Source organism: Dendrobates tinctorius, unplaced genomic scaffold (assembly GCF_039654945.1).
Source record: "Dendrobates tinctorius isolate UK_male_01 unplaced genomic scaffold, ASM3965494v1 ptg000107l, whole genome shotgun sequence".
Classification (NCBI taxonomy): domain Eukaryota; kingdom Metazoa; phylum Chordata; class Amphibia; order Anura; family Dendrobatidae; genus Dendrobates; species Dendrobates tinctorius.
Genome location: NW_027361775.1, coordinates 35,958,500 through 35,983,812, shown reverse-complemented (window position 1 = coordinate 35,983,812; position 25,313 = coordinate 35,958,500). Strand labels below are relative to the sequence as shown.

Sequence of the window (25,313 nt, the reverse complement as noted above, 5' to 3'; positions counted from 1 at the left end):
TTAAGAAGTTGAGCACTTAAGAAACATGCAAATTAGTTGTTAGTGTGTTGGTTCAAATTTGTAATGCGAATTGCCTAAGGTGAATTACACTCTCCACCCCCACAATGACCTTAGGCTAATTTGCATTTGACATTTGAAAAAAATAAATGATTTTCTAAAACAGACATGTCAGGAAAGGTGGAAGGTTCTCTTTGAAGAATAGAAATGCAAATAGCAATACATGTACTACTAAATTATCTGTTTCGTTTTGCTCTTAGGTTTGAATAGTTTCAATACTTACCAGTCCACATTTTCATCATGGTATGGAGGAGGCACAAGATGTTACTACAATTACTGGGGCGGTTTGTCCTATGGCGAGAAAGAAAGATACTTACCAACTCCGTGGGAGTATGAAAACAGTTGGTTGAGATCGTCAAACCCTTACTACTACTATACCTATTATTACAACTACTTTATGTCTGAAAGGCAGAGACAAAAATCTAAGTACGAAGGTAATAATATTGTACTCATTAATGGGAATTAATAAAATATTTGACTGTTATTTGTTGCAGTCATGACTGAAAGTGTTTGCACCCTTTAAATTGTTCCAGAAATTGAAGTATATCTCCCAGAATATTATTGTAATTACACATGTTTGTTATACACATGTTTATCATTTGTATCTGGACAATACAAAAAAACTAAAAAAAAAATGCAAATTGGACATAATTTCACACAAAATCCACAAAATAGGCCTGACAACATTGTTACCACCTTTTGAAAAATGTGGGTAAACAATTTTGTTTTACGCATGTTATGTTCACTAAAACTCACCTGTGGCAAGTAACAATTGTAGGCAATATGAAAATCATACCTGGAAAAAGATAAGGGGAGAAGTAGACTCCATTTTTGCATTGTCTGTCTGTGTGTGCCACACTAAGCATGGAGAACAGTAAAAGGAGAAGTGAACTGTCTGAGGACTTGAGAATCAAAATTGTTGAAAAATATCAACAATCTCAAGGTTACAGGTCCATCTCCTGAGATCTTGATGTTCCTTTGTTCATGGTGTGCAACATAATCAAGAAGTTTACAATCCATGCAACTGTAGGTAATCGCCCTGACAGAGAAAAATTGATGAAAGGTTGCAACACAGGATAGTCCAGATGGTGGATAAGCAGCCATAAAGTTCCAAAGAAATTTAATCTGTCCTGCAGACAAAGGGTGCACTAATGTCAGCGCAAACTATCCGTCGACATTTCAATTAAATGAAACACTATGACAAGAGGACCTGGGGGACTCCACTGCATACATAGAGACAGAAAAAGCTAAACTGCAATTTGAAAAATGGACGAGAGTAAGAAAAATCCTTCTGGGAAAGCATCATGTGGACTGATAAGCCTGTTTACTGAAACAGAATGAGGCCTACAAAGAAATGAACACAGTACTTGGTCAAATATGGTGGAGGTTCAAAGATGTTTTGGTATTGCTTATTTTGCTGCCTCTAACACTGGATGCCTTGACTGTGCAAAAGGCATCATGAGATCTGAAGATTACTGAAGGATTTTGGGTTGCAATGTAGTGCCAGGTGTCATAAAGCTGGGTTTGTGTCCTAGGTCATGAGTCTTCCAGCAGGAAATTGACCCCAAACATACTTCAAGAAGCACTCAAAAATGGATGGAAACAAAGTCCTGGAGAGTTCTGGAGTGGCCAGCAATTATTTATTCCAAAGGGCATGTGACCAAATATTAAGGTGATGGTGCCAACAATTTTGTCCATCCCATTTTTGGGTTTTAGTGTGATATTATGCCCAATTTGCCTTTTTTTCTCTATGTTTACTTGTGTTGTTCCATTACACACAAAGGAAATAAACATGTCTATAGCAAAACATGTGTAATTGCAATAATTTTCTGGGAAAAATACTTTGTTTTCTAGAACAATTTCAAGGGTATGAACAGTTTTGCCTATGATGATGTTATTATTTTAAAGTTTTTTTACTCACTTAAATGTAAAAAAAATCATATATGGGCTGTAATACGAATAAGATTCTATCAGCTAATTTTTGTCTGTTTTTCCTTGGGACATATTAAAATGTAATACAGCAAAAATTTTACTACAATGTATCTTTCCCATACAGAACAAGAAGTTTATCCTTACAATAACTGCTGCTTGTACTCTGACTCTTCACACCTATGTTCCTTGTACCGGGAGAGAAGACCTTATGATTACTGCTATGGATATGTTCCACCGCGTTTTGGTAAGCTTTACTTCCTCTAAATACATGAAGTTACTTAGTCAAAGTAGTTGACAAGACAAACTGAATACACAATGTTCTTTTTTAGGTTCCTTATTTGGTGATCCCCACATCAATACGTTAGACGAAGTAAAATACACTTTCAATGGCTTGGGAGAGTTCATTTTGACCAATGTGAAAGATGAGAACGACACAGTAATTTTCAGGTTACAGGGCCGTACTGCTAGGGCTAGCAATGGGACACATGAAACACAGGCAACCAACTTTGTGGCACTTGCTGCCATTATTCAAGAAGAGACAACGGTAAAGATGATAACCAAACTAAATGTTTACAATAATTGTCTTACCCTACACCAATGTACACATTAATTATAAAACAGAGTGAAGTTTTGATTGATGCTGATTGCATTTTTTTTATTCTTTTATAGATTGAGTGGATGCTCCAGGGGAGTAATTCAACCATTGTGAAACTCAATGGCACAGAATTTACTTTACCAGGTAACTCAACTTTTTACATTATGATGTACAGTATATAAACAAAGTTTAACTTTTTTTACTCAAAAGAAATAAAAGAGCAGAATATTCTTATAGTAGTATATACACTGTATATTTTAATATTTTGACTTGATATATAGTTTACTGGAATCAACTAAAGACACTTGACCTCTTCCTAATGTAAATCTTTAAAGTCAAGATTCAGTGTAAACATTTTAGAGACTTGTTAAAGTTGCCTTTGTAAATGTAAAATCACATAAAGCTGAAGCAGCTGCATAGTTTACAATTAGGCATGGATTTCCCGTGAATATATGGGATTAATAAATCCTAATTTGATTCTTTCAAGATAACTCTACCTATGTAAGCAAAATCACACTGGAAAAGACAAGCAAAGACGAAATACAAGCCTCGTTCGATGGTGGGATCTCAATCACAGTTTCTGCTAATGAAGGAGCTTTGAGCTTTGTCACAATGTTAGATACTATCTACAAGAACAAAACAGTAGGCCTTCTGGGTAAGATAATCTGTTTGCCTGATCTTTAAATACTATAGCGTATTATGTGATTTTGAGTTGCCTTGAAATCTGCAGTCTATGAGCTACTGTAATATACAAATAATAATAATTATTATTGTTTATTGGAAACATTGCATTAAAAAACATGTGTGAAAAAAATGAGAAAATTACCAGTTATCTCCAATGTAGCATTCTTTTTTTGTATTTGATACCATTGATGTAAATCTTTTCCAGGAATCTTTAATGATGATAAGACAGATGATCTGATGGCGGCTAATGGAACCAAACTGGAATTTAATGGTGTGAAACTTCCGAATGATTCCCTGATATTTGAGATCGGAATGACATGTAAGTGGTCATTGGTGGCTACTTTGTCATTTCATTTTTTCCATGTTCTTTAAATAGGTTTTATAGCATTTTTATCTAGTTCTCTTAATCAAGAAAAATAAAAGATCTTTTTAATTTACATGTTTTAAAATAACACCTCCATTACAAGGAAAAGGGTGTCCTTGATGGGAAAATAAAATATAAATGTTGTCTCCTCTTTATAAATTACTTTGTTTCACAGGGAAAACCTCCCCATCGGACAGCCTCTTCATCTACAATGTAACCATTGGGGAGTCCTGGTATACCTACAACAATAACTCATTTGTGCCACTGTTTTATGACGAGCTGCTTTTGACGACTGACACTGAAATCATAAAGAAAGCAAATGATTCATGTCAAGGAAATGATGAGTGTATCTTTGATGTCTTGAGTACTGGAAATGAAGCTTTAGGAAAGGCCACACGTGACAGTATTATATCAGCCAATGAACAAAGCAGCACAATGAGTAAGAAACATTCATTATCCTCTGTTATTTTCACAGTTTCTTAGCAATTGTAAATATTTCTTAGCCTTATTCTACAACTTTACAGTAGTGACAGGTAGAAGTTGTCGATCTTTCCTTTCACATTCTAGCATTATCCTCTAAATAAACAAAACATTAACTTATTTGTATATCAGATCTATATATTTAGTTAGAAAGATCTGACTAAACATAATGACTTCTCTCTACAGATAACTTTCCTCCTAATGTTACCGGACCCACCACCATTTTCACCAAGCTTATGGAGCCGATTGCCATTATCTACACAGCCACTGATAAGAACGATGACACTGTGATCTTCTCTCTGGAGACAAACTCTGCTGATATCAACATAACAGGTGAACATATATCAATCTGCTCCGATAGTTATGCTTTACAGTCTACTATTACTGATAGTCTGACTATTAGTAATCAGTATAACAAATTTCTACGAGCTGATCACATCATTAAGATATAACGCATGTCCCACTCATATATTACAACAAGAATAATTTATTTCTCTTGTCAATGTCCTTTAATGATTTTCTTTTCCCTGTGCAGATGATGGAGTTTTGGTTTGGTATCCCACTAGTTCAACACCTGTTAACCTCACTATAGTAGCCAATGATTCCAAAGTCGCTACTGACGTGATTCTTACTCTGGTGCTCTGCAACTGTACCAACAATGGCAGCTGTCTCTATGATAGTGCCACCAGCTTAGAAAATGAGGCCACAACCTTCAAGGTAAACTGTCTTGCTGTACAGCATCAATATATTTTAAAACAATGACATACATATTTAATGATATGTTTAGTTTACACAAGTGACTATTTATATTGAATTGCAGGTCGCCGGGTGTAACTGTTCTGCTGCATGGACCGGAATGTACTGTGAAAATAATTTTGATTCTTGCACAGATAACAAATGTTATGTTAGTAACACTTGTCAAGATTTAATAGCACCCCTAGAAGGATATACTTGTGGTCCATGTCCCGAACATCTGACTGGAGATGGAGAAACCTGTACAGGTGAATATATACTTTAGCTCACTGCTTCTACATACATATTTTTTTAATGATTTTGTTAAAATAGAATTCTTTTTAAAGGGGTTTTCTAAGAAGGTAATAAAATGGACCCATCATTTAATTTACACCGCTGCCCATCCTAGTCATGTGTTTGGAGGGACTACAGTCTAAAAAACACAGCTCCTGAGACCTATGTATCAACTGACAGAAGAGCTGTATTGTAAGAATACATACTGCTGGAAAAGAGTGTGACAGGTGAAGAAAGAAATCTTCTCCACAGTTGACTGACCACAGAGGATTGAGGTTGTAGAAAAAAATCCTTTGTGCTCAGTCAGCCAAGGAGAAGATTTATCTTTTCTTATGATACAGCCCTTCCCCTTGGCTTACAGAGATATGTGTGTTTACAATATTTGTCTTCTGTCACAGGTCTCAGGAGCTGTGTTCTGGATTTCCTTTGATTGCAGCCAATCCTCATACCTGACTAGTACTAGAGTCATGTGCCATTTACAAGGGCCATTGTATTGCATTCTTTGAGAACCTCTTTAAAGGGGTTGTCCGGGCTTTTCACATAATCTCAGTGCATATCTGGGCTGCAGAATGGTGACAATAAGTAATTTACCTTCTGTCACCAGTTTGCAGGGTTTTCTAGATATCAGCCTCTTGCTTCTGAGCAGAACGTCCAAGGGGGGGTGTTCTGGCATTGAAATGAGAACTGGTTGTTTCCTCCTACTCTACTACTCTACTACGATTTTCCCTCCTCACTAGAGTTTCACTTTCCATAGATCACTGTTCAGTGTGTGTCTGGGGGAGGAGCAGCTGGGTGGTTCTGCTCTCTGCACTGAGGCTGCTAGAGGGGGAGGATTTTTTACTGTGTGAGGAGGGCTTGTTCATGTGGACAGGGAGGGCCTGTTGCTATGGAGGGTGGGGTTGTTGCTATAGAGGGCAGGTTTTTAGTAGAGGAGGAGGAAACGACCAGTTCTCATTTCAATGCCAGAACACACCCCCCTTGGACGTTCTGCTCAGAAGCAAGAGACTGATATCTAGAAAACCCTGCAAACTGGTGACAGATTTTAAATTACTTATTGTCATCATTCGGCAGCCCAGATATGCACTGAGATTATGTGAAAAGCCTGGACAACCCCTTTAAGCTCCTTCCTCAAAGACCATCTACAGTATGTGAACACCGCCTTCCTAGTAGACCACTAATCAATCCATATTTTGTCTATATTTAATTTACAAAACAGCCACTGATACAGGAGCATGTGACCAGACTTGCCCATCAACCTCCTCCAATAGAAAATAATTATTTCTATGTTAGGTGGTTTACAATTAGATGAGTTTAAAGGATTTCATGCTTCGATTTCATGCTCCTTCAACATATGCCATTTTATGGACAGGAGAACTGTGCAGTCTGTGAGGAAAGTTGTAATGTTTTGAGAAAGTGTTCAATCCCTTTAAAGCATAGTTTTGAGTCCACAGAAATTTTCTATATGCTTTTAACACCTGCAAACTTTCACTTTTTAAGTACAATAGCAACTTACAGTATACTTTTCCAGTGATATCAAGAAACACCGCACAAAACTGTAACCAGTTGAATTCCACTGGACATATCAGAAAATGTGAATGCTCAACTAGTTAAAACAGTTATTCTGTTTTAGATGAAATTGGTATTTCCAATTGAATCAAATATGAATGAGCTTCAATACCAAACACAACACAATAGCAAGGGAGGAGCTGATTCTGTGAACCACAAACACTTATTCTAATTAGAGATGAGCAAACTTGTTCAGAAATTGTTTGCCAATCTCAAATTCGGCATGAACGTAGCTCGTTTAGATTTATGTTCGGATTCCAAAGCATTTTTACTCACAGTCAGCAAAATTCGGGCACAGTTCAGTAAATGATCGAGTTTCCACTAATGCTTTTGTCAGAACATTGAGTAGGATAGTAGTGCTGTATAATGAAAGGGGGTGGAGGGACCTGATTTATGAGTGGGATGGGTAGAGGTCAGAGGAACAGCGGAGTGTTTTTTTTATAAGTTAATGTGTGTAGATTCTTGCAACCAATAAGGGTGCAGAAACCATCCACATCATCATGACACAAGGTCTTCTGTGATTGGCTGCCAAAGTCACATGTCTCTCTCTATATAAAAAGCGGACATATTGTTTTACTGGCGCCATTTTGTCAGTGTAATGGCGCAGAGACGCTGCTCCTGTAGCTGTTGCAAATTGTCATATAGTTAGATAGGATGCTGTCCTGTATGAAATTGACCTTCCTTCCAGCATCAAATTAGTTTTGTGCTAATAATGTTGTTCAAGCAGGTGTCCGCATTTCCTAATCCAAATAGTTTGGGCTAATACTGTGTTGCAGTCAGGACTGAGGAGGTCACATTTAATAATCAAAATCATTTGGGCCAATATTGGAGTGCAGGCACCATGCACTATTTCCTAATCCAAATAGTTTGGACTAATACTGTGCTGCAGTTAGGATTCAGCAGGTCACATTTCATAATCCAAATAGTTTGGGCTAATATTGGGGTGAAGGCAAGAGACCCACTTTCCTATAAAAATTGTTTGGGCTAATATTGGAGTGCAAGCAGAAGGCCCCATTTACTAATAAAAATCATTTGGGCTAATATTGGGGTGGAGGCAGGAGGCCCCTTTACTTAATCAAAGTCGTTAGGGCTAATATTGGGGTGCAGGCATCAGGCCCAATTTTCTAATCAATATAATTTGAGCTAATATTGGGGTACAGGCAGTAGGCCCCATTTCCTTATCAACATAGTTTGGGCTAATATTGGCCTGCAAGCAGGAGGCCCCATTTCTTACTAAAATATTTAGGGCTAATATTAGGGTGCAGGCACCAGTCTCCATTTCCTAAAAAAAAAAGTTTAGGCTAATAGTAGGGTGAATGCAGGAGGCAAAATTTCCATTAAAAATTTGGCTAATACTGTGGTGCAGGCAGGAGGCCCAATTTCCAAAACTGTTGGGGTTAATATTGGGTTGCAAGTAGGAGGCACCATTTCCTCGTAAAAATCATTAGGGATAATATTGGGGATACAGGCACTAGGCCCAATTTCCAAATCAAAATTATTTTTGCTAATACTGTGGTGCAGACAGGAGGCCACATTTCCTAAAAAAATTGAGCTAATATTGGGGTGCAGGCAGGAGGCCCCATTTTCTAATCAAAATAGTTTGGGTTAATATTGGGGTACATGAATGAGTCCTCATTTTATAAAAAAATCATTTAAGCTAATATTAGGGTGCAGGCAGGAGGCCCAATTTCCTAATTAAATATGTTAGAGCTAATATTGGGGTGCAGGCAGGAGGCCCCATATCTTCATCCAAATCCTTTGGCCTAATTCTGTGATGCAGACAGGAGGTCTATTTTCCCATAAAAATCATTTGGTTTAATATTGGAGTGCAGGCACGAGGCCACATTTCCTAATAAAAAGCATTAGTGCTAATATTGGGGAGCAGACACAAGGCCACATTTCCTAATAAAATCATTTAGGATAATATTGCGATGCAGGCAGGAGGCCCCATTTCCTATAAAAAAAATTGCTTCGGCTAATATTGGGGTGCAGGCAGGAGGCCCCATTTTCTAATCAAAACCATTAGGGCTAATATTTAGGTGCAGGCCCCAGTCCCCATTTCCTAATCAAAATCATTTGGGCTAATATTGCGGTGCAGGCAAGAGGCCCCATTTGGAAACAAACATTGTTTTGGCTAATATTGAAATGCAGGCAGGAAGTCCCACTTCCTAATCAAAATCGTTTGGTCTAATATTGCTGTGCAGGCACACTATCTGAGAAAATCAATACTGATTGTTAGCTGGCAACTTTGCAAAAAACGGCTCAGTAGAGGCAAAAAATGCAATAATTTGACTGTTACATGCATGAACCGGCACATGTTCGATAAGCATGCATTTGTCTGAGAATCTCACAGCGCTAAAATGTGGCCTTACCAACCACTAGCCGTCCCATCTACTTCATCGTCAGCTTCTTCCTCCTCCATCACCCTGGCAAGTGTTTTCACATAGGTCTCCAGCCGCAGAACCTCCACTTGCTTACCCCCTAAAGCCGGGGTGAGTAAGTGTGCATCAGCTGCTACAGAAGTGGAGATGCCTGCTGATTTTGTTTCACCAAGCACACCACAACTTTATCAATCCACCATAACATCTCCGCCTTCACCTCACTCACAGTCCAGTATTTGTTCCTGTTCTCCATACTCCACCCTCTCTCAGCACGGCAGCCAACCCTCGGTCCCGCAGTTGTGGTCATATAAAATAATGTTTCCTCCTACACATGCCAAAGCTAAGAGCTTGAACTCCATCATCTCTAATCTGTTGGCCACGAAAATGCTTCCTTTCCTCCTGATGGAAACAGACTGTGTTCCCAAAAGCTGATGGCTGTTGCAGTCCCCCAGTACCTGTTGCCTAGTTGCCATTACTCCTCTAAGAAAGGTGTGCCTGCGCAACACCAAAATGTCGCAAACAACATCACCCATTCCTTGAAAAAATCTATCTCTGCCAGGGTGCATTTCACAACTGACACCTAGACAAGCAAACATGGCCAGGGGCATTTCATCTCACTGACTGAGCACTGGGTGACTCTGGTGACTGTGGAAGCAAGCAGGCAAGGGGTTGCTCCACAAGTCTTGGAATACCCAAGGCTTGCAGGACAAAACTTTGTATCTAGCACTTCCTCCACTACTGCTTCCTCCTCCACCTCCTCTAGGGGCCTCCATGTGCACCCTCAACCCCTCCCTTAATGAGATACGTGTTTGAACAGTGCAGAGAGAATCTCCCACCTCCGTTTTGCACAGCTATTTTTCACCGCAAGAGGGCAGTGTTTAAATTAATAAGCATTGGAGATTGCAATTACACAGCTGAAGAGTTGTGGACAGCTATCCTGACCTAGTTTGAGCAATGGCTGTCTCCACTGAACCTGGAGCCAGGGAAGGCCGTGTGCGATAACATTGCAAACCTGGTGGAGGCCTTATGCCAAGGTAATCTCACATGTGTTCCTTGCATGGCTCACATCCTCATCCTGGTGGTACAGCAATTTCTTCACCACTATCCCAGCCTGGATATGCTTCTGCAGAAAGCACAGTTGCTGTATGCTCTGTAATGAATGAGTCACCCGAGGAGGAGAAAACAAAAATACAAGCTAAGTCCAGAAAACCGGAGAGATTGGTAGCTATCGGATTGCAGACCCCTGATCCTATTCACCACAACTAACAGTAGCCGTGGGGGGTTCCTACGGTGCCCTAGACCCCTCGTCACAGCCGGAGAACTACATAAGCCTAAAGAAAGAAAGGGGAAATCTAAACTGCCCCAGAGCAGACCCCAAAGCAATAGACAGCCCCCAACATGTATTGTCGGTGAAAAACAGAAGAAAACACAAATACAGACAGAAAGACAGGCTGAGCAAATGATGGGGCCCATCTAACTAGATAGGACAGGACAGAAAAGATGCTGGCTGCAATCCGCAAAAAAACCCACAAAAAATGTCCCAACCGTCTGATAGGAAAAAAGGCCCTGAAGTCGCTAGACTTCAAAATCACTATATCAGCACGCAGGTATATTCTGAAAACAGAGCAAAGAGATCAACTGATCAGAGACAAAAATGGAATTCAGCCAGTCCCAACCAGGACTGGCTGAATACAAACACTAAGGAAACCAGACAAAATCTCATGGAACAACAGCAGGGCAAAAACTTAGCTTTAGTAGACAGGAATTAAAACAGGATGCCAGAGCTCAGAGCAGAAAGGATCACCAGCAAACCCTGCAGGGCGTCGGCTGCCTTATATCCACTCAGAAATTCCAGATGTCCAATCACACTCCGCCTGTTCAGATGACAGGTTCTTCCCATCCCGATCAATTTCACTACCTCTCTTCACCAGCAGAGGGAGTTCATCAGACATCAAAGGTGAAGGGGAAAATGAACTCACAACAATGCTCACTTCTGCTGTTCGCACCACGCAGATCATCGAGTTGCATTGTTATAGAAGTCTTTCGGCCTACCAGTTAACCGATGGAATTTCACTTTGCACATGTTGCAGCGACTGTGGCAGCAATGACGAGCCCTAGTGAAGTATGTTCTGTTGCATAGCCTGGGCCAATGTAGCATGGACGTGGTGCAAATCACGCTTGCGGAGTGGGCACAGATGAAGAATCTCTGCACCCTTCAGCACAGTTTTCAAATAGCTAAAAAGGTCATCTACATGCTGGAGCACACTTTGAATTGTCGGCGGAAGGAGGTGGTGGTCTCGCAGAAGAGGTGGAAGTAGAGGAGTATGTGGAAGGAATAACAATATCTCTAAGTTCTGGACTGTCGTAGCACAGGTGAGTGGCATGGGAGTGTGGATTACAGGGATCGAGGGGGGCTTATGTTACCAGACAAACTGTTAGTGAAGATACAGGAGTCGAGGAACAAATGGAGGAACAGGTGATGGATGCACAATAGTCAGGAGATGAAGGGGAATAATGATCCTCTCCCTTGTTTTCTGTGGTCGATGGGAGGGGACGGAGGAAGCAAGCTTGAATGTTACCCTGCCACCAACACACCATGGACTTGGACCTCATGGAAGCACCCGACATGTGAATGTGTCTATCTGGCACATGATGCCCATATTGTCAGAATTAGAAATAGTGCTGACTCCTGGGTTGCCACTCTGTTAGATCCACGGCACAAGAGTACATTTTGAAAAACACTTGTAGACAATCTTAAGAGTGGTTTTCCCCAAGACAGCAGTGAAGTACACAGTTTGTATTGCAGTCATAGACTTTCAACCATGGGAACATTAAGTCATCAATGCAAAAACATTAACAGCATCAGTGTAAGTGGCATAAGCAATTTCTGTGAGTCATTTCACACATTTTTTAGACCAGCACGTGCAACAGCAGAACATAGTAAAACTCTGATATGTTGTGAACGACTGGAGAAGATGGAGCAGGAGAATCTCAAGCTCAGTATCAATGCCATGAGGGGGAATTTGGACCCTTTTGCATTTTGGACTTTAACTCCTTCACCCCCAACGGTGGTTTGCACGTTCATGACCGGGCCAATTTTTACAATTCTGACCACTGTACTTTTATGAGGTCATAACTCTGGAACGCTTCCATGGATCCTGGTGATTCTGACAATGTTTTCTCGTGACATATTGTACTTCATGTTAGTGGTAAAATTTCATTCAAATAACTTGCGTTTATTGGTGAAAAAAATGGAAATTTGGCAAAAATTTTGAAAATTTTGCAATTTTCCAACTTTGAATTTTTATGCCCTTAAATCACAGAGATACGGCACACAAAAAACTTGATAACTAACATTTCCCATATGTTTACTTTACATCAGCACAATTTTGTAACCAAATTTTTTTTTGTTAGGAAGTTATAAGGGTTAAAAGTTGACCAGCGATTTCTCATTTTTACAACACCATTTTATTTTTAGGACCACATCACATTTGAAGCCACTTTGAGGGGTCTATATGATAGAAAATACCCAAAAGTGACACCATTCTAAAAACTGCACCCCTTAAGGTGCTCAAAACCACATTCAAGAAGTTTATTAACCCTTTAGGTGCGTCACAGGAATTTTTTTGAATATTTAAAAAAAAAAATGAACATCTAACTTTTTTTCACAAAAAAAATACTTCAGGTTCAATTTTTTTTATTTTACCAAGGGTAACAGGAGAAATTGCACTGCAAAAGTTATTGTGCAATTTGTCCTGAGTACGCTGATACCTGATTTGTTGGGGGAACGACTGTTTCGGCGCATGGCAGAGCTCAGAATGGAAGGAGCACCGTTTGACTTTTTCAATGCAAAATTGGCTGGAATTCAGATCGGACGCCATGTCACGTTTGGAGAGTCCCTGATATACCTAAACAGTGGAAACCCCCTACAAGTTACCCCATTTTGGAAACTAGACCCCCCAAGGAACTTATCTAGATATGTGGTGAGAACTTTGAACCCACAAGGGCTTTACAGAAGTTTATAATGTACAGCGGTACAATTAAAAAAATCACATTTTTTCCACAAAAATGATCTTTTCACCCCAATTTTTATTTTCCCAAGGGTAACAGGACCCTAAAAGTTATTGTGCAATTTGTCCTGATAATGCTGATACCCCACATGTGGGGGTAAACCACTATTTGGGCGCATGGCAGAGCTTGGAAGGGAGGCAGCGCCATTTGACGTTTTTGGCTGGAATTGAGATCAGACACCATGTCGCGACTGGAAAACCCCTGATGTACCAAAACAGTGGAAACCCTCCACAAATGACACCATTTTGAAACTAGACCCCCTAAGGAACTTATCTAGATGTGTGGTGAGAACTTTGAACTCCCAAGGGCTTCACAGAAGTTTATAACATACAGCCGTACAATTAAAAAATCATATTTTTTCCACAAAAATGATCTTTTCACCCTCAATTCTTATTTTTCCAAATGTTGTGTCATTATTTAATGGTCAACATTGTCCCCGAGAGCTATCCAAAATTGAGATTTTTTTAGAATCAGGTTATGTCACTGGTTAGGTCAGGACAACATGATACATTATGGATATGTGTAGTGTAATAGTCTTGAAGAATGAAGTTGTACTTTTACCTTAATTTGTGTCAGTAAATATAATTATTTGTTTCCAGATATCAATGAATGCTTCCTCAATATATCTGGTTGTCAGCAAATTTGTGTTAATACTCTGGATGGATATAACTGCAGCTGCAAGTCTGGCTTTTACGTGAATGAGAAGGACAGCTCTATGTGTGTCGGTATGTCCTGGATTTCATTATGTCATTAAATTTAATATTATTTTACCTGATAATTTCTTAGTGGACATATAGTATTTTGCTAATAGCAAACAAACAAAATACCTCAAAACTATTATTCTGTGTGCTTTTCTTCAGACATTGATGAGTGTGACATTGGTGACAACAATTGTGCTAACAATACCGAATGTACAAACCTTCCTGGAAATTATAGCTGTGAATGTAAATCTGGATACGAAGGAGATCCATTTATACTCTGCATAGGTAGGACCTAATGAAGATTGCAAAAAACTTCTTTACTACATATACTTCATAATCACCATGTACATCACTATATCTATCTATCTATCTATCTATCTATCTATCTATCTATCTATCTATCTATCTATCTATCTATCTCTTCTCTGTCAGTGTCTGTCTATATTCAGTATCCATTATTTATATGGTAATTTACTAATTGAATACTTATATCCCCAACAGATATCAATGAATGCGCGGATGACAATTCCTTCTGTCCCAATCAATCAATCTGTTTTAATACCGATGGATCCTATGACTGTGACTGTCTGCCAGGATACAGCGGAGAAGACTGTTCAGGTAAGGTCTATAGTGATTAATAAAGGAAGTTACCATTTCATTGGAATTCCCCACTGTGACTTTATCAGAAGATTTGTAGCCTATTCATCTGTCTGTATACTGTCATATATGACTTAATATTCAACTGGAAAATTACATTGTTCTCCATCATGGTACAAAGTACCCAGAAAAACGCCACTCAAAAGAGTATAAAATAAAAAAATGTTTGTTAAGGATTAAATAGAAGAAAGACATGAACCAGAGAATAGTGGGACATGTAAGAGAATTCAAAAGGGGATAAAATCAAGTGTCAGAAAGCATAACAGCGAAACACATGTCGGGGCACTGGTGGCTGTATGTGGAGTCCCTTTACCTCAACATGAGTAAGCTCTATACTACCTTTATATCAGCTCTGGACTGATTAAGCGTTTTTTTTTCTGTCTTCCAATATTATACTGAATGATACATATATAGACAGACTGATTATCTTTGTCCCTATACTATCTTAGTAGTCTGTACTATAATTTACAGTATCGTGCCTTACATGCAAATTCTTACGTGAATCATGGAAGTTCATTAATATTCCCTGCTTTGTATGATATAGACTACCTTGCTACCCTTTTTGTGAAAACCCCCTCCCACCTTTATCTACTTGATTTTATCCACTTTTGAATTCTCTTACATGTCCCGATTGCTCTCTGGTTCATGTCTTTTTTATATTTAATCCTTGAGGTTATATTTTATACTCTTTTGAATGGCATTTTTCTGGGTACTTTTTAACCTGACTTTGGTTGTATATGTTAGTGGAACCGACTGGTTATTGATCTTTATACATGCTCTAATACATGCATAGACTATTATTTATACGTGATCTAATACATGCATATACTTTTGGGTTCCTCCAGTATGGAAGACATGGCTTGTCATGATTTAGTCATAAGATTGGGTCCTAAATGGAGAGATTTGCTCTTATTAGTCAAAATTCCCTTGCAACTTATTAGAAAACAAGTTTTCTAAACTTTTAGGGGCTGTGGGGGCATATTATATTGTTTATATTTGGTATAGATTATCAATATCAGATTGGTAAAGATCAGACCACTGACTCCCCTACTGATCAATTGTTAAAGGCCCCGGCAGTGGCCTGTTATAAACAATGAGGAGAGCTGACTGCACAGATATGTTTATCTTGTAGCTTCCACTGTCGAGATCTACAGATCAGTTCCTATCTTCTTAAATAGCAGCTGATCTGCTGTACCTTGTAGCAGCCACTACAAATTGAATGTAGCTGTGCTGTTCAGCTATGTTCACTTTTTTCATCCAACCTCAATCAGATCTAATAACAGCTGATCAGTAGTGTCGTCAGTTGTCCATTCCTCACCAATCTGTTATAATGACCTATGCTTGGGTTAGATGATAAGCATTATGTGCTTAGAAACCCTGTGTATGTTTTTTTTTCCTTCTCTGCACATTCTGGATATTGTACTTACTGTGCTCATAATAAAAAACTTACTTGGGCAACTTTACATAGTCTAGTGAAGTTATTATACTATTACATTATATTACAAATATCAATCAGGATGGGACATCTTATACATACAGTGGCATGTAAATGTTTGGACAGCCCTCATCAAAATTACTGACATTGTGAACAGTAAAGTTGAAGATGAAATGATCTCTAAAAGGGCTAATGTTAATGGTATGGCGTTTTGCTTATTAGATTTTTCTACTCAACACTGCAGATATAGATGAATGCCTGGAAAATGTCACTGTATGCCCACTCCATTCAAATTGTACCAACACACCTGGTTCATACAAATGTGAATGTCACCAAGGGTATGATGGAGAAACCTGCACAGACATTAATGAGTGTACAACAGCGAACGACTGCAGTCTCTGGGCGGACTGTAACAACACTGACGGCTCCTACATCTGTACATGCAGGGACGGGTACTCTGGTAATGGGAAAGAATGTATGGGTGAGTATATATGTTCTTCACCTCCCATAATAGATATCCAAAAGTACAAGTGTTACAGCTGGGCGCTCTGTACAGACCTTTCTTATTTCCTATATTATAGTATAACATCTAGAATAACCTACTGTATCTATCAGCCAATGCATCTTCTCTTTATAATTTTGCAGATATTGATGAGTGTTCTGAAAATGTCCATACTTGTGGAGCCAATGCATACTGTACAAACACGAATGGCAGCTATCAATGCTCTTGCAATCCTGGATTCACCCTTGTAAATGGAACCTGCGAGGGTAAGCACACGGCTGATGTAACATCACATCACAGTATATTAAAGTTCTATACCAGAGAAAACTTAAAATATAGCGTAAAGATGGAGAGAAATAAAAAAGGACAAGTAAGATCATGTCATCTTGTGTTTTACATTTTCAAAGTGTCTGCCCACAAACACTAGTAGTCTAGCCAGTGTAGCACATAGATCTGATATAAATGAGTAAGACCAAAATATGTGGTGAACTTCTACAGCTAATACATTATTAACAATTTAATTAATGATAATCACGGTACAGTAGCATACAAGTAGCAGTATAACAGTTAGATGATGTAAAACTGCTTTGTAGTAGGACATGTAAAACTCTACTAAATCAGTCATTCAAAACAAATCATTCAAGGATGAACATTCTAATTACTGTAATCATCATCGCATGATCTTTGGCCCTGATTAGTTAAGACAGCATGTTAATGCACTGAGTGATGGAGTAAGATGCGTCTAATTTACTATATGGCGAATATATGAATTTTGTGTTTCACAACTGCTATGTGCCCAGGGCCGTATTTGATGTTCATGCTGCCCTAAGCACTTTAAGTGGTCACGGTCACGCCTCCTACTGGTAAGTCAGACTAAAAGTGCCCATACCCTATAGATAGTAGTTAAAGATCCTTATACACACAAGATTAATCTTTGTCAATCTTGCCGGTATCACCGGGTGCAGCTAACAGTCTCAGGGTGCTGACAAGCATATGACAAATCACCTGGATTTCAGATTTTGGATGACACTTGAATATTCTGAGAGAGACGAGATTTTTTTTCTCACTCCCATAGAATTCAATATGCGAGTCTCATCCGAAACTCAGTATAAGGCCGGGGTCAGACTTGCAAGAAACTCGCACCTCAATACCCGGCACTACCACTGGCGGTTAAGACCGAAGTGTTCAGCTGCATAGAAATACATGCAGCCGCACACTCTGGTCCCGAGTGCCAGGGCAGTGCCGTGTATTGAGGTGCAAGTCTCGTGCAAGTCTGACCCCGACCTAAGGGCTCATACCCATCATCGTAAAAAAAAAAAGATCGAATATTGGTCTAGAAAAGTGGGACACGTGTCATGTGATTTTCTTGAGACTACAATGCAGTTTTTATTACCTAACATCCGATTTACATGCGAATAGAGATGCGCGGACCCCTGGAACATCCAGGGGTCCAGCGGTTCGGCAAAACAGATAAAAATGTTCAGGTTCTGGTAACAGAACAGTACCTGTACCCAAACCTGAACCCAGACCCTATTCACTTGAATGGGGGGCCAGAACATCAAGTACTGGCCACACTGTGATGTGAATGACAGGCGAGGAAAACACTGCTTCTGATCATCTGTAAAATCATTACTGCTGGGCAGACAGCCGTGATTCCCACATTGTCAAATGACATCGTGAACCCACAGCTGTGATCGGAGGTAAAACATTTACCTCCAGTCACTGGTATTGGCTGATGGGACTACTGCTTCCATCAGCCGATGCTGGCTGCTGCTAATAACAGTGAGTACAGGCAGCAGAAGTATTCATCAGCTGATGCCTGCGTTTTAAATAAATAATTTTAAAAAATGCGTGGGTTCCTTTGTATTTTTGATAACCAGCCAGGCAAAACTGACAACTGGGGGTTGCCAGGGTATCCTCAGGCTGGCAAAGGGCCATGTATATTGGCCCTCCAACCTAAAAAGAGCACCCTGCAGCCACTCAGAAAAGCACCCCTATTAGATGCCCAATTCTGGTGCTTTGCCTGGCTTTTCCCACTTACCATGTAGCAGTAGCAGGTGGGGTAATATTTGTGGGGTTGATGTCATCTTTGTGTTGTCGATGTCATCTTTGTGTTGTCCAGTGACATCAAGCCCACAGATTAGTAATAGCAAGGCTTCTATAAGACACTTATCCATTACTAATCCTATAGTTACATTGTAAATAAACACACAGCAAGAATAAAGTCTTTTATTTGAAATAAAAGCACACTTTTCCTTTTTTTATTTAAAAATAGCAAACACCGCTATACTCACCTAATGACCATTCCTTTGAATCCCTCGTCTACTGTAATGACACAGAAATAAAAGAAAATATCCATCACCTATCTAAAGTTCAGTCCCACGATTCAATCCATGGCTGGGGATTAATAGTTTTCAACCTGAATAGTGTCAAAATGCTACCATCCAGGCTGAGAACCACTGATGAATGAGCTGCTATGGCTCATTACGGCACGGGACAGAAAGTTAGATAGGTAGGGGACATGGTTGTTTTTTATTTTTGTGTAATTACAGGAGACGAGGGATTCAATTAAATGGTTATTAGGTGAGTATTAGTGTGTTTTGTTTTTATTTAAAATAAAAGACTTAATTCTGTTTAATTACAATATTACTATAGGTTTAATAATGGATAGGTGTCTTAGAGACGCCTCTCCATTACTAATCTGTGGGATTGATATCACCAGACAATGCAAAGGTGACATCAACCCATAAATATGAACCCCACTTGCCACCACTACAGGGCAAGTGGGAAAAGCCGGGCAAAGTGACAGAATTGGGGCATCTAATAGACGTGCCTTTTCTGGGTGGCTGCGGGATGCTATTTTTATGCTGGAGGAGGCCAATATCCATGGCCCCTTACCAGCCTGAGAATACCAGCCCACAGATCTCTGCTTTAGCAAGGCTGGTTGTAAAAAATGAGGGGGACCCCACGTCATTTTTTAAATGATTTATTTAAAAAATATAAAAAAGCATGGGGACCCCTCTATTCTTGATAACTAGCCTTGCTAACTATGAAATCTGAGGGTTGCAGGCCTCAGCTGTCAGTTTTGCCTGGCTAGTTATCAATCAAAAATACAGGGGAAATCACATTGTTTTTATTTTTTTTAATTATGTATTTAGAATAATTCCATCAGCTGCGCCTGATCTTGCTGTTATTAGCAGCAGCAGGCGTAGGCTGATGGGAGCAGTAGTCCCATCAGCCGACGCCAGTGACCAGAGGTAAACTTTTTAGTTCCAATCACAGCTGTACGCTCACGCTATCATTTCACAGCATGGGAATCGTGGCTGTCTGACTAGAGGTAATGATTTTAGAGCCGAGCTGACAGCGTGACAAACACCCGGTGTTTAGGGGGCCGAAACCGAACAGTAACTTGGACTTGCTTGTGAAGTTCATGTTCGGTGTTTATACCCGAACAGTAGGTATTTGGTACGTATGCCTAACTTTACTATTTGGGTACGCCCATCTCTACATGCGAATGCGATCCGATTGCAATGCAACTTGAACTTGAACTTTTACATAGAGTAATTCTCTGTCATTTATACATAGTTTTCAAAGGAAATATTCTATATATATTAGATGGATACAGAAAGATAGATATAAGTCTATGAATGAGATATATTATAGTTTGCATGTGTAGCTTGCTGTACATGTATTTTATTAATAAATACATTATTTTCTAAAAAAAAATGGCTTAGGATCTTCAAAAAATTTTATTAACCAGCAGAGGGAAAGCGGACAGCTGGGGACAGATGTTTATAGCTTGGGAAGGGGATAATACCCATGAAGCATCCCAGACTATTAATATCAGCTTACAGCTGTATACTTAGCCTTTACTGGTTACTAAAATGGGGGACTACAAAAAAATGTCGCAGGATTCCCCTATATTTAATAACCAGCAAAGGCTGGGCAGACAGCTGCGGGCTCATATTAATAGCCTAGATAAGGGCCATGGATATTAGCCCCATCCCAGACAAAAAACATCAGCTCTCATGTGTCCCAGAAATGGTGCAACCATAAGCTGTGCCAAGTCTGGCACTAAATCTCATTCTTCCTACTTGTCCTGATGTGGTTGCAAGTGGGCTGATAGTATTGGGTTTGATGTCACCTTTGTATTGTCAGGTGACATCAACCCCAGGAGTTAGTAATGGAGAGGTGTCTCTAAAATGCCTCCATTACTAACCCCATAGTCAAATTTTCAAAAAAATAACACCCAGAATAAAGTTCTTTATTTGAACAAATTACCCAGACTCCTTTATTGACTCCAAATTAACCGAAAACTCTTGTACTCACCTTATACCCAATCCACTGATGCCAATATCCCCTGTAAAAGAATTAATATAATCCAATGAACTCATTTACTCTCACTGATGTCACTATTAGCATGCTCGTAGTGCCGTCATAAAAGTCATTTGAGTTCAGCACTTGCACTGATGTCATTCAGCTGAACTGAGTTCATTGGCTCTGAACTCCAATAGCCTTTCTGGCGTCACCACGAATGTGTGAACTTTCTCATGCTCATGGTGACATCAGTGAGGTTGAAGGAGTTCATTGAATATGAACTCCGTTCAACTTTAGTATGTCACCGCAAGCAAGGATGCGCAGCTCAGTGTCTCTGCTTGGCGGCAGGCTGCATAGTTGCATCATGAAACAATACAGCCTGCCATCTAGATGTAGCAGAGCTAGACATGTTGAGGGAAAGTTGGATTATTATCTTCTCATCAGACAGGTGAGGAATATGGTTGCTTATTATTTTAATTTTTTACAGGGGACATTGGCATCAATGGATTGGGTGTAAGGTGAGTATTAGTGTTTTTGGTTAATTTAAGGAGTCAATAAAGGAGTCTGGGTCATTTGTTCAAATAAAGGACTTTATTTTGGATGGGTTTTTTTTGACAATTTGGGGTTAGTAATGGGGACTGGATGTCACCTGACAATACAACGGTGACATCAACCCCAATACTATCACCCCACTTACCACTGCCCCAAGGCAAGTGGAAAGAGCAAGGCTACATGCCAGATTTGTCTCATCTTATGGATGTACCATTTCTGGTGCAGCTGAGTGCTGATGTTTTTAGTTTGGGATGAGGCCAATATCCATGGCCCCTTACTTTGCTATTAATATCAGCCCGCAGCTATCTGCCTAAACTTTTGCTGGTTATTAATTATAGGGAGACCATGCCATTTTTGAGAGGTAATCCATTTTAATGGCCAGTAAAGGCTAAGTATACAGCTGTGAGCTGATATTAATAACCTAGGAAGCTCCATGGGTATTACCCCCTTCCCAGGCTATAAATATCAGCCCCCAGCTGTCTGCTTTCCCTCAGCTAGTTATTAAAATTTTGTTGGACCTGAAGCCAGTTTTTAAAAAAAATAATTTAGTTAGAAACAAAATACATGTATAGTAAGCTACACAAGCACTGTACTAATTATATATGTAACTGACATCTTTATATCTATGTTATATATATATATATATATATATATATATATATATATACAGTATATATATATACTGTATATTGTCACGTGCCCCGTCCTGTGTGACACGGCCAGTGGGCCGGTAACTAAAACAACAGGACACGGCACGTGTAATTGTCCAGTGTGACGCGTCCCGCAGGCTGGTAACTAATACAACAAGACACAGGGGATAGGGAAACATTTACAGCAGTGGGCCCTGCAATAGGGAACGGGGGGTGTGGAGACCTCCTGCACTCCCCTGAATCAGTGTCTCTAACACTCCTAACGTTCCCTATACAGGCTCCTCACCTGTCGCCGATCAGGATACCTGTCACCCTAGCACACCCTACACCTATTCCTTACTAGGGAGCTGGGTGGTGCAGGCACTGGCCCCACCGCTGTACTAACACCAATATGAGGAAAAGTGACAAACAGGGAAACACTTAGCTTTGCTCTGATGCACTTGCTCCAGGCAACAGAGTCCAACACCTGAGTGCATCTTCCTCCCACCGTGTCCAACACCTGGGTGCAGCTGTCCAGCAACGGAGCCCAGCACCTGAGTGCAGCTGTCCAGCAACGGAATCCAGCACCTGAGTGCAGCTGTCCAGCAACGGAGCCCAGCACCTGAGTGCAGCTGTCCAGCAACGGAGCCCAGCACCTGAGTGCAGCTGTCCAGCAATGGAGCCCAGCACCTGAGTGCAGCTGTCCAGCAAAGGAGTCCAGCACCTGAGTGCAGCTTCCAGCAAAAGAGTCCAGCAACTGAGTGCAGCTCTACACCATAACTGCCACTCCACCCAGCTTTGCAAGAAGTCTTCACTGACACCATAGCTGCCACTCCACCATGCTTTACACAAACTCCTCGCTGACACCATAGCTGCCACTCCAGGACTCTGAGTGAGCTGTCCTGGACTCTCCTCAGCTCCTTCCTTCATCCAGCATGGTTGGAAAAGACCAACAATATCACCAACATGAGTCAGAACAACTGACACACCTTTATTGAGTAAACACACCTGTTAGTGATTCCCGTGCAATTACACTAACCACCACCGGGGGAAAACTATCTCTAAAAACACCAGTGCAATGACCATACTGGCCACCGGGGCAAAACTATCTCAAAGCACACAGTGCAATGACCATACTGGCCACCGGGGGCAAAACTATCTACAAGCATACAGCTCAAGGAAAAAAAAAGGTTACTTTGTGCATTTATCTGTCATGATCCCGCATGGATCATGAATATATATATATATATATATATATATATATATATATATATATATACATACACAAGTAGATCTATTTTATTCTTTCAGGTCATGTTGAGATTTTACTGTACGCAGCATATTCCGAGTGCCATGCAATTTTTTTTATCACACCCTTTAACCTACATTGGCGAGTCTCGTCCGAGATAAGAAGACAGTAGCAGTTGCTGTGATATTTTTCTCAGCCCAATATGAGCGAAGAAAAAAATTACAGATGAGCATGTACTCATAGATTAACATTGGTCAGAGTGCAATCCGATTTGTTATCGGACTGCACTCATTCGTTTTTCTCACAAATGAGTATGAGCCCTAAAGTACTGCATGCTGCAATTTTTTTTCTCATGGACAGTCAAAAAAATTGTTCATCTGAACAGCACAATTGCAAAACATTGATCAGAGTGCTGTCTGTTCGCGGTCAGATAAAAAAATCAGACAGCACAAGCAGATTTAAACGCTCATCTGCATAAGCACTAAGGCTACATTCACACATGCGTGTGAGTGTTAAAATCCAAGAGAAACAGACCAATTTTTTCTCAGGTGTCATCTTAGTTGAATCTAATTGCTTTTGAGTGTGTTGAGGTATCCTTGTTTCCAAGCCAATAAAAAAAAATTTGGAAGATCACGTTTTTACTGACTCACTTTTAATGACCGAGTCAGATCTACAGAGGTTATGATCAGCTCTGGATCACACACATCTCACTACCAGATCTATGGTTTTAACGAGGTGTGAATATATCCATTCTACTCTATAGAACAAAGTGCTGATTGAGGAAAAAAATAAAAATTGGAATGCAATTGGACATGAATTAACCTAAGGGCGTGGTCAAATGGCCATATAACACGGACGACGATCGCATCACAGTGCACGGACTGGCTGACACATCTCCTGACCCGTACATGACAGCTGCATAGAAATTCTTCGGCTGGACTGCAGTGATCTCGCCTTTTAATACTGGCTGGCGGCTTTCCAGACCCGAGCGTGACTGCATGTATTGCTAGGGTCAGGAGACGTGCCAGACAGTCTGTGCACTGTGATGCGATCATTGTCCGTGTTATCAGGCCATTTGACTGCACTCTTAAGTTAATTCATGTCTGATTGCTGTCACGTTCAGGTCAGGAAAGCCGCCAGCCAGTCGAATAGAATGCAGAGGTGAGATCACAGCAGTTGACCAGGAGAATTTTACTGCGGTGAATTTGAACTGCAGCGAACCTGCCTCTGCACCATGTGACTTTTTCTTACTGTGCTAGCGGGGATCTCACCGAGGTCAATGCAGTTCTTTGACGAGGCTGGGAACGCAGGCTCAGTGACCAGCAGTAACCTCAATGATGTCACCGCTAGTCACTGATGCTGTGCTCGCAGCAGCTCATTCATCTGTGGTTCTTAGACTGGATGGTCACATCTTGGCACTGTCAAGGTTGAAAACTATTTATCCCCTAGACATGAATTACAGCATGGGACAGAGCAATGGACAAGTGAGGGATATTGTTGTTTTTTATTTAAGCTCCATTACAGGAGATGAGGTATTCAATGGAATAGGCGTTAGGGGAGTATAACAGTGCTTGTTATTTTTAAATAAAAAAGTTAAAGCATGCTTTGTTTTATTTCAAATAAAGGACTTTATTCTGGCTGTGTCTTTATTTATAATACAACTATAGGATTAGTAATGGAGAGGTGTCTTATAGACACCTCTCCATTACTACTCCATGGCCTTTCAGAAAAGGTGTGTATATACTGAGAGATCATGTGACACTTAGACTGCACACAGATGTTCTTCCTTTCACTAAGCATTGGAGATGGGTAAACCCGAACAGTAAAGTTCAGTGTTCGTGCCAAACACCTACTGTTCAGGCATGGTCACCGAACATGGACTTCACCAGGAAGTTCATGTTACTATCATGCTACTAACGTGACGGGGGTCAGCGATGCATGCACTTCTGGCTGCACGGCCGGCATCAAAGCCGGGACATGTCAGCTGTTTTGAACAGCTGACATGTGCCCGAAATAGGCGCAGGTGGAATCGCGATCCACCTGCACCTATTAACTAGTTAAGCGCCGCTGTCAAACGCTGAGAGCGGCATTTAACAAGTGCTGCCGGCTGTGCGT

At 40.3% G+C, this 25,313-nt stretch overlaps 1 protein-coding gene across 1 annotated transcript in view; it reads left to right on the top strand.

Moving 5' to 3' along the window:
• LOC141100710 (uncharacterized) overlaps nt 1–25,313 on the top strand; it is a 503,724-nt gene that overhangs the window by 182,658 nt on the left and 295,753 nt on the right. The window contains exons 17-31 of the mRNA XM_073589357.1: nt 258–491; nt 2,114–2,233; nt 2,319–2,533; nt 2,659–2,728; nt 3,072–3,239; nt 3,474–3,587; nt 3,808–4,071; nt 4,299–4,445; nt 4,648–4,829; nt 4,933–5,113; nt 13,756–13,881; nt 14,017–14,142; nt 14,359–14,475; nt 16,194–16,430; nt 16,595–16,717. Coding sequence (XP_073445458.1) covers nt 258–491; nt 2,114–2,233; nt 2,319–2,533; nt 2,659–2,728; nt 3,072–3,239; nt 3,474–3,587; nt 3,808–4,071; nt 4,299–4,445; nt 4,648–4,829; nt 4,933–5,113; nt 13,756–13,881; nt 14,017–14,142; nt 14,359–14,475; nt 16,194–16,430; nt 16,595–16,717 — 2,424 coding nt within the window. The remainder of the gene's footprint in view (nt 1–257; nt 492–2,113; nt 2,234–2,318; nt 2,534–2,658; nt 2,729–3,071; nt 3,240–3,473; nt 3,588–3,807; nt 4,072–4,298; nt 4,446–4,647; nt 4,830–4,932; nt 5,114–13,755; nt 13,882–14,016; nt 14,143–14,358; nt 14,476–16,193; nt 16,431–16,594; nt 16,718–25,313) is intronic.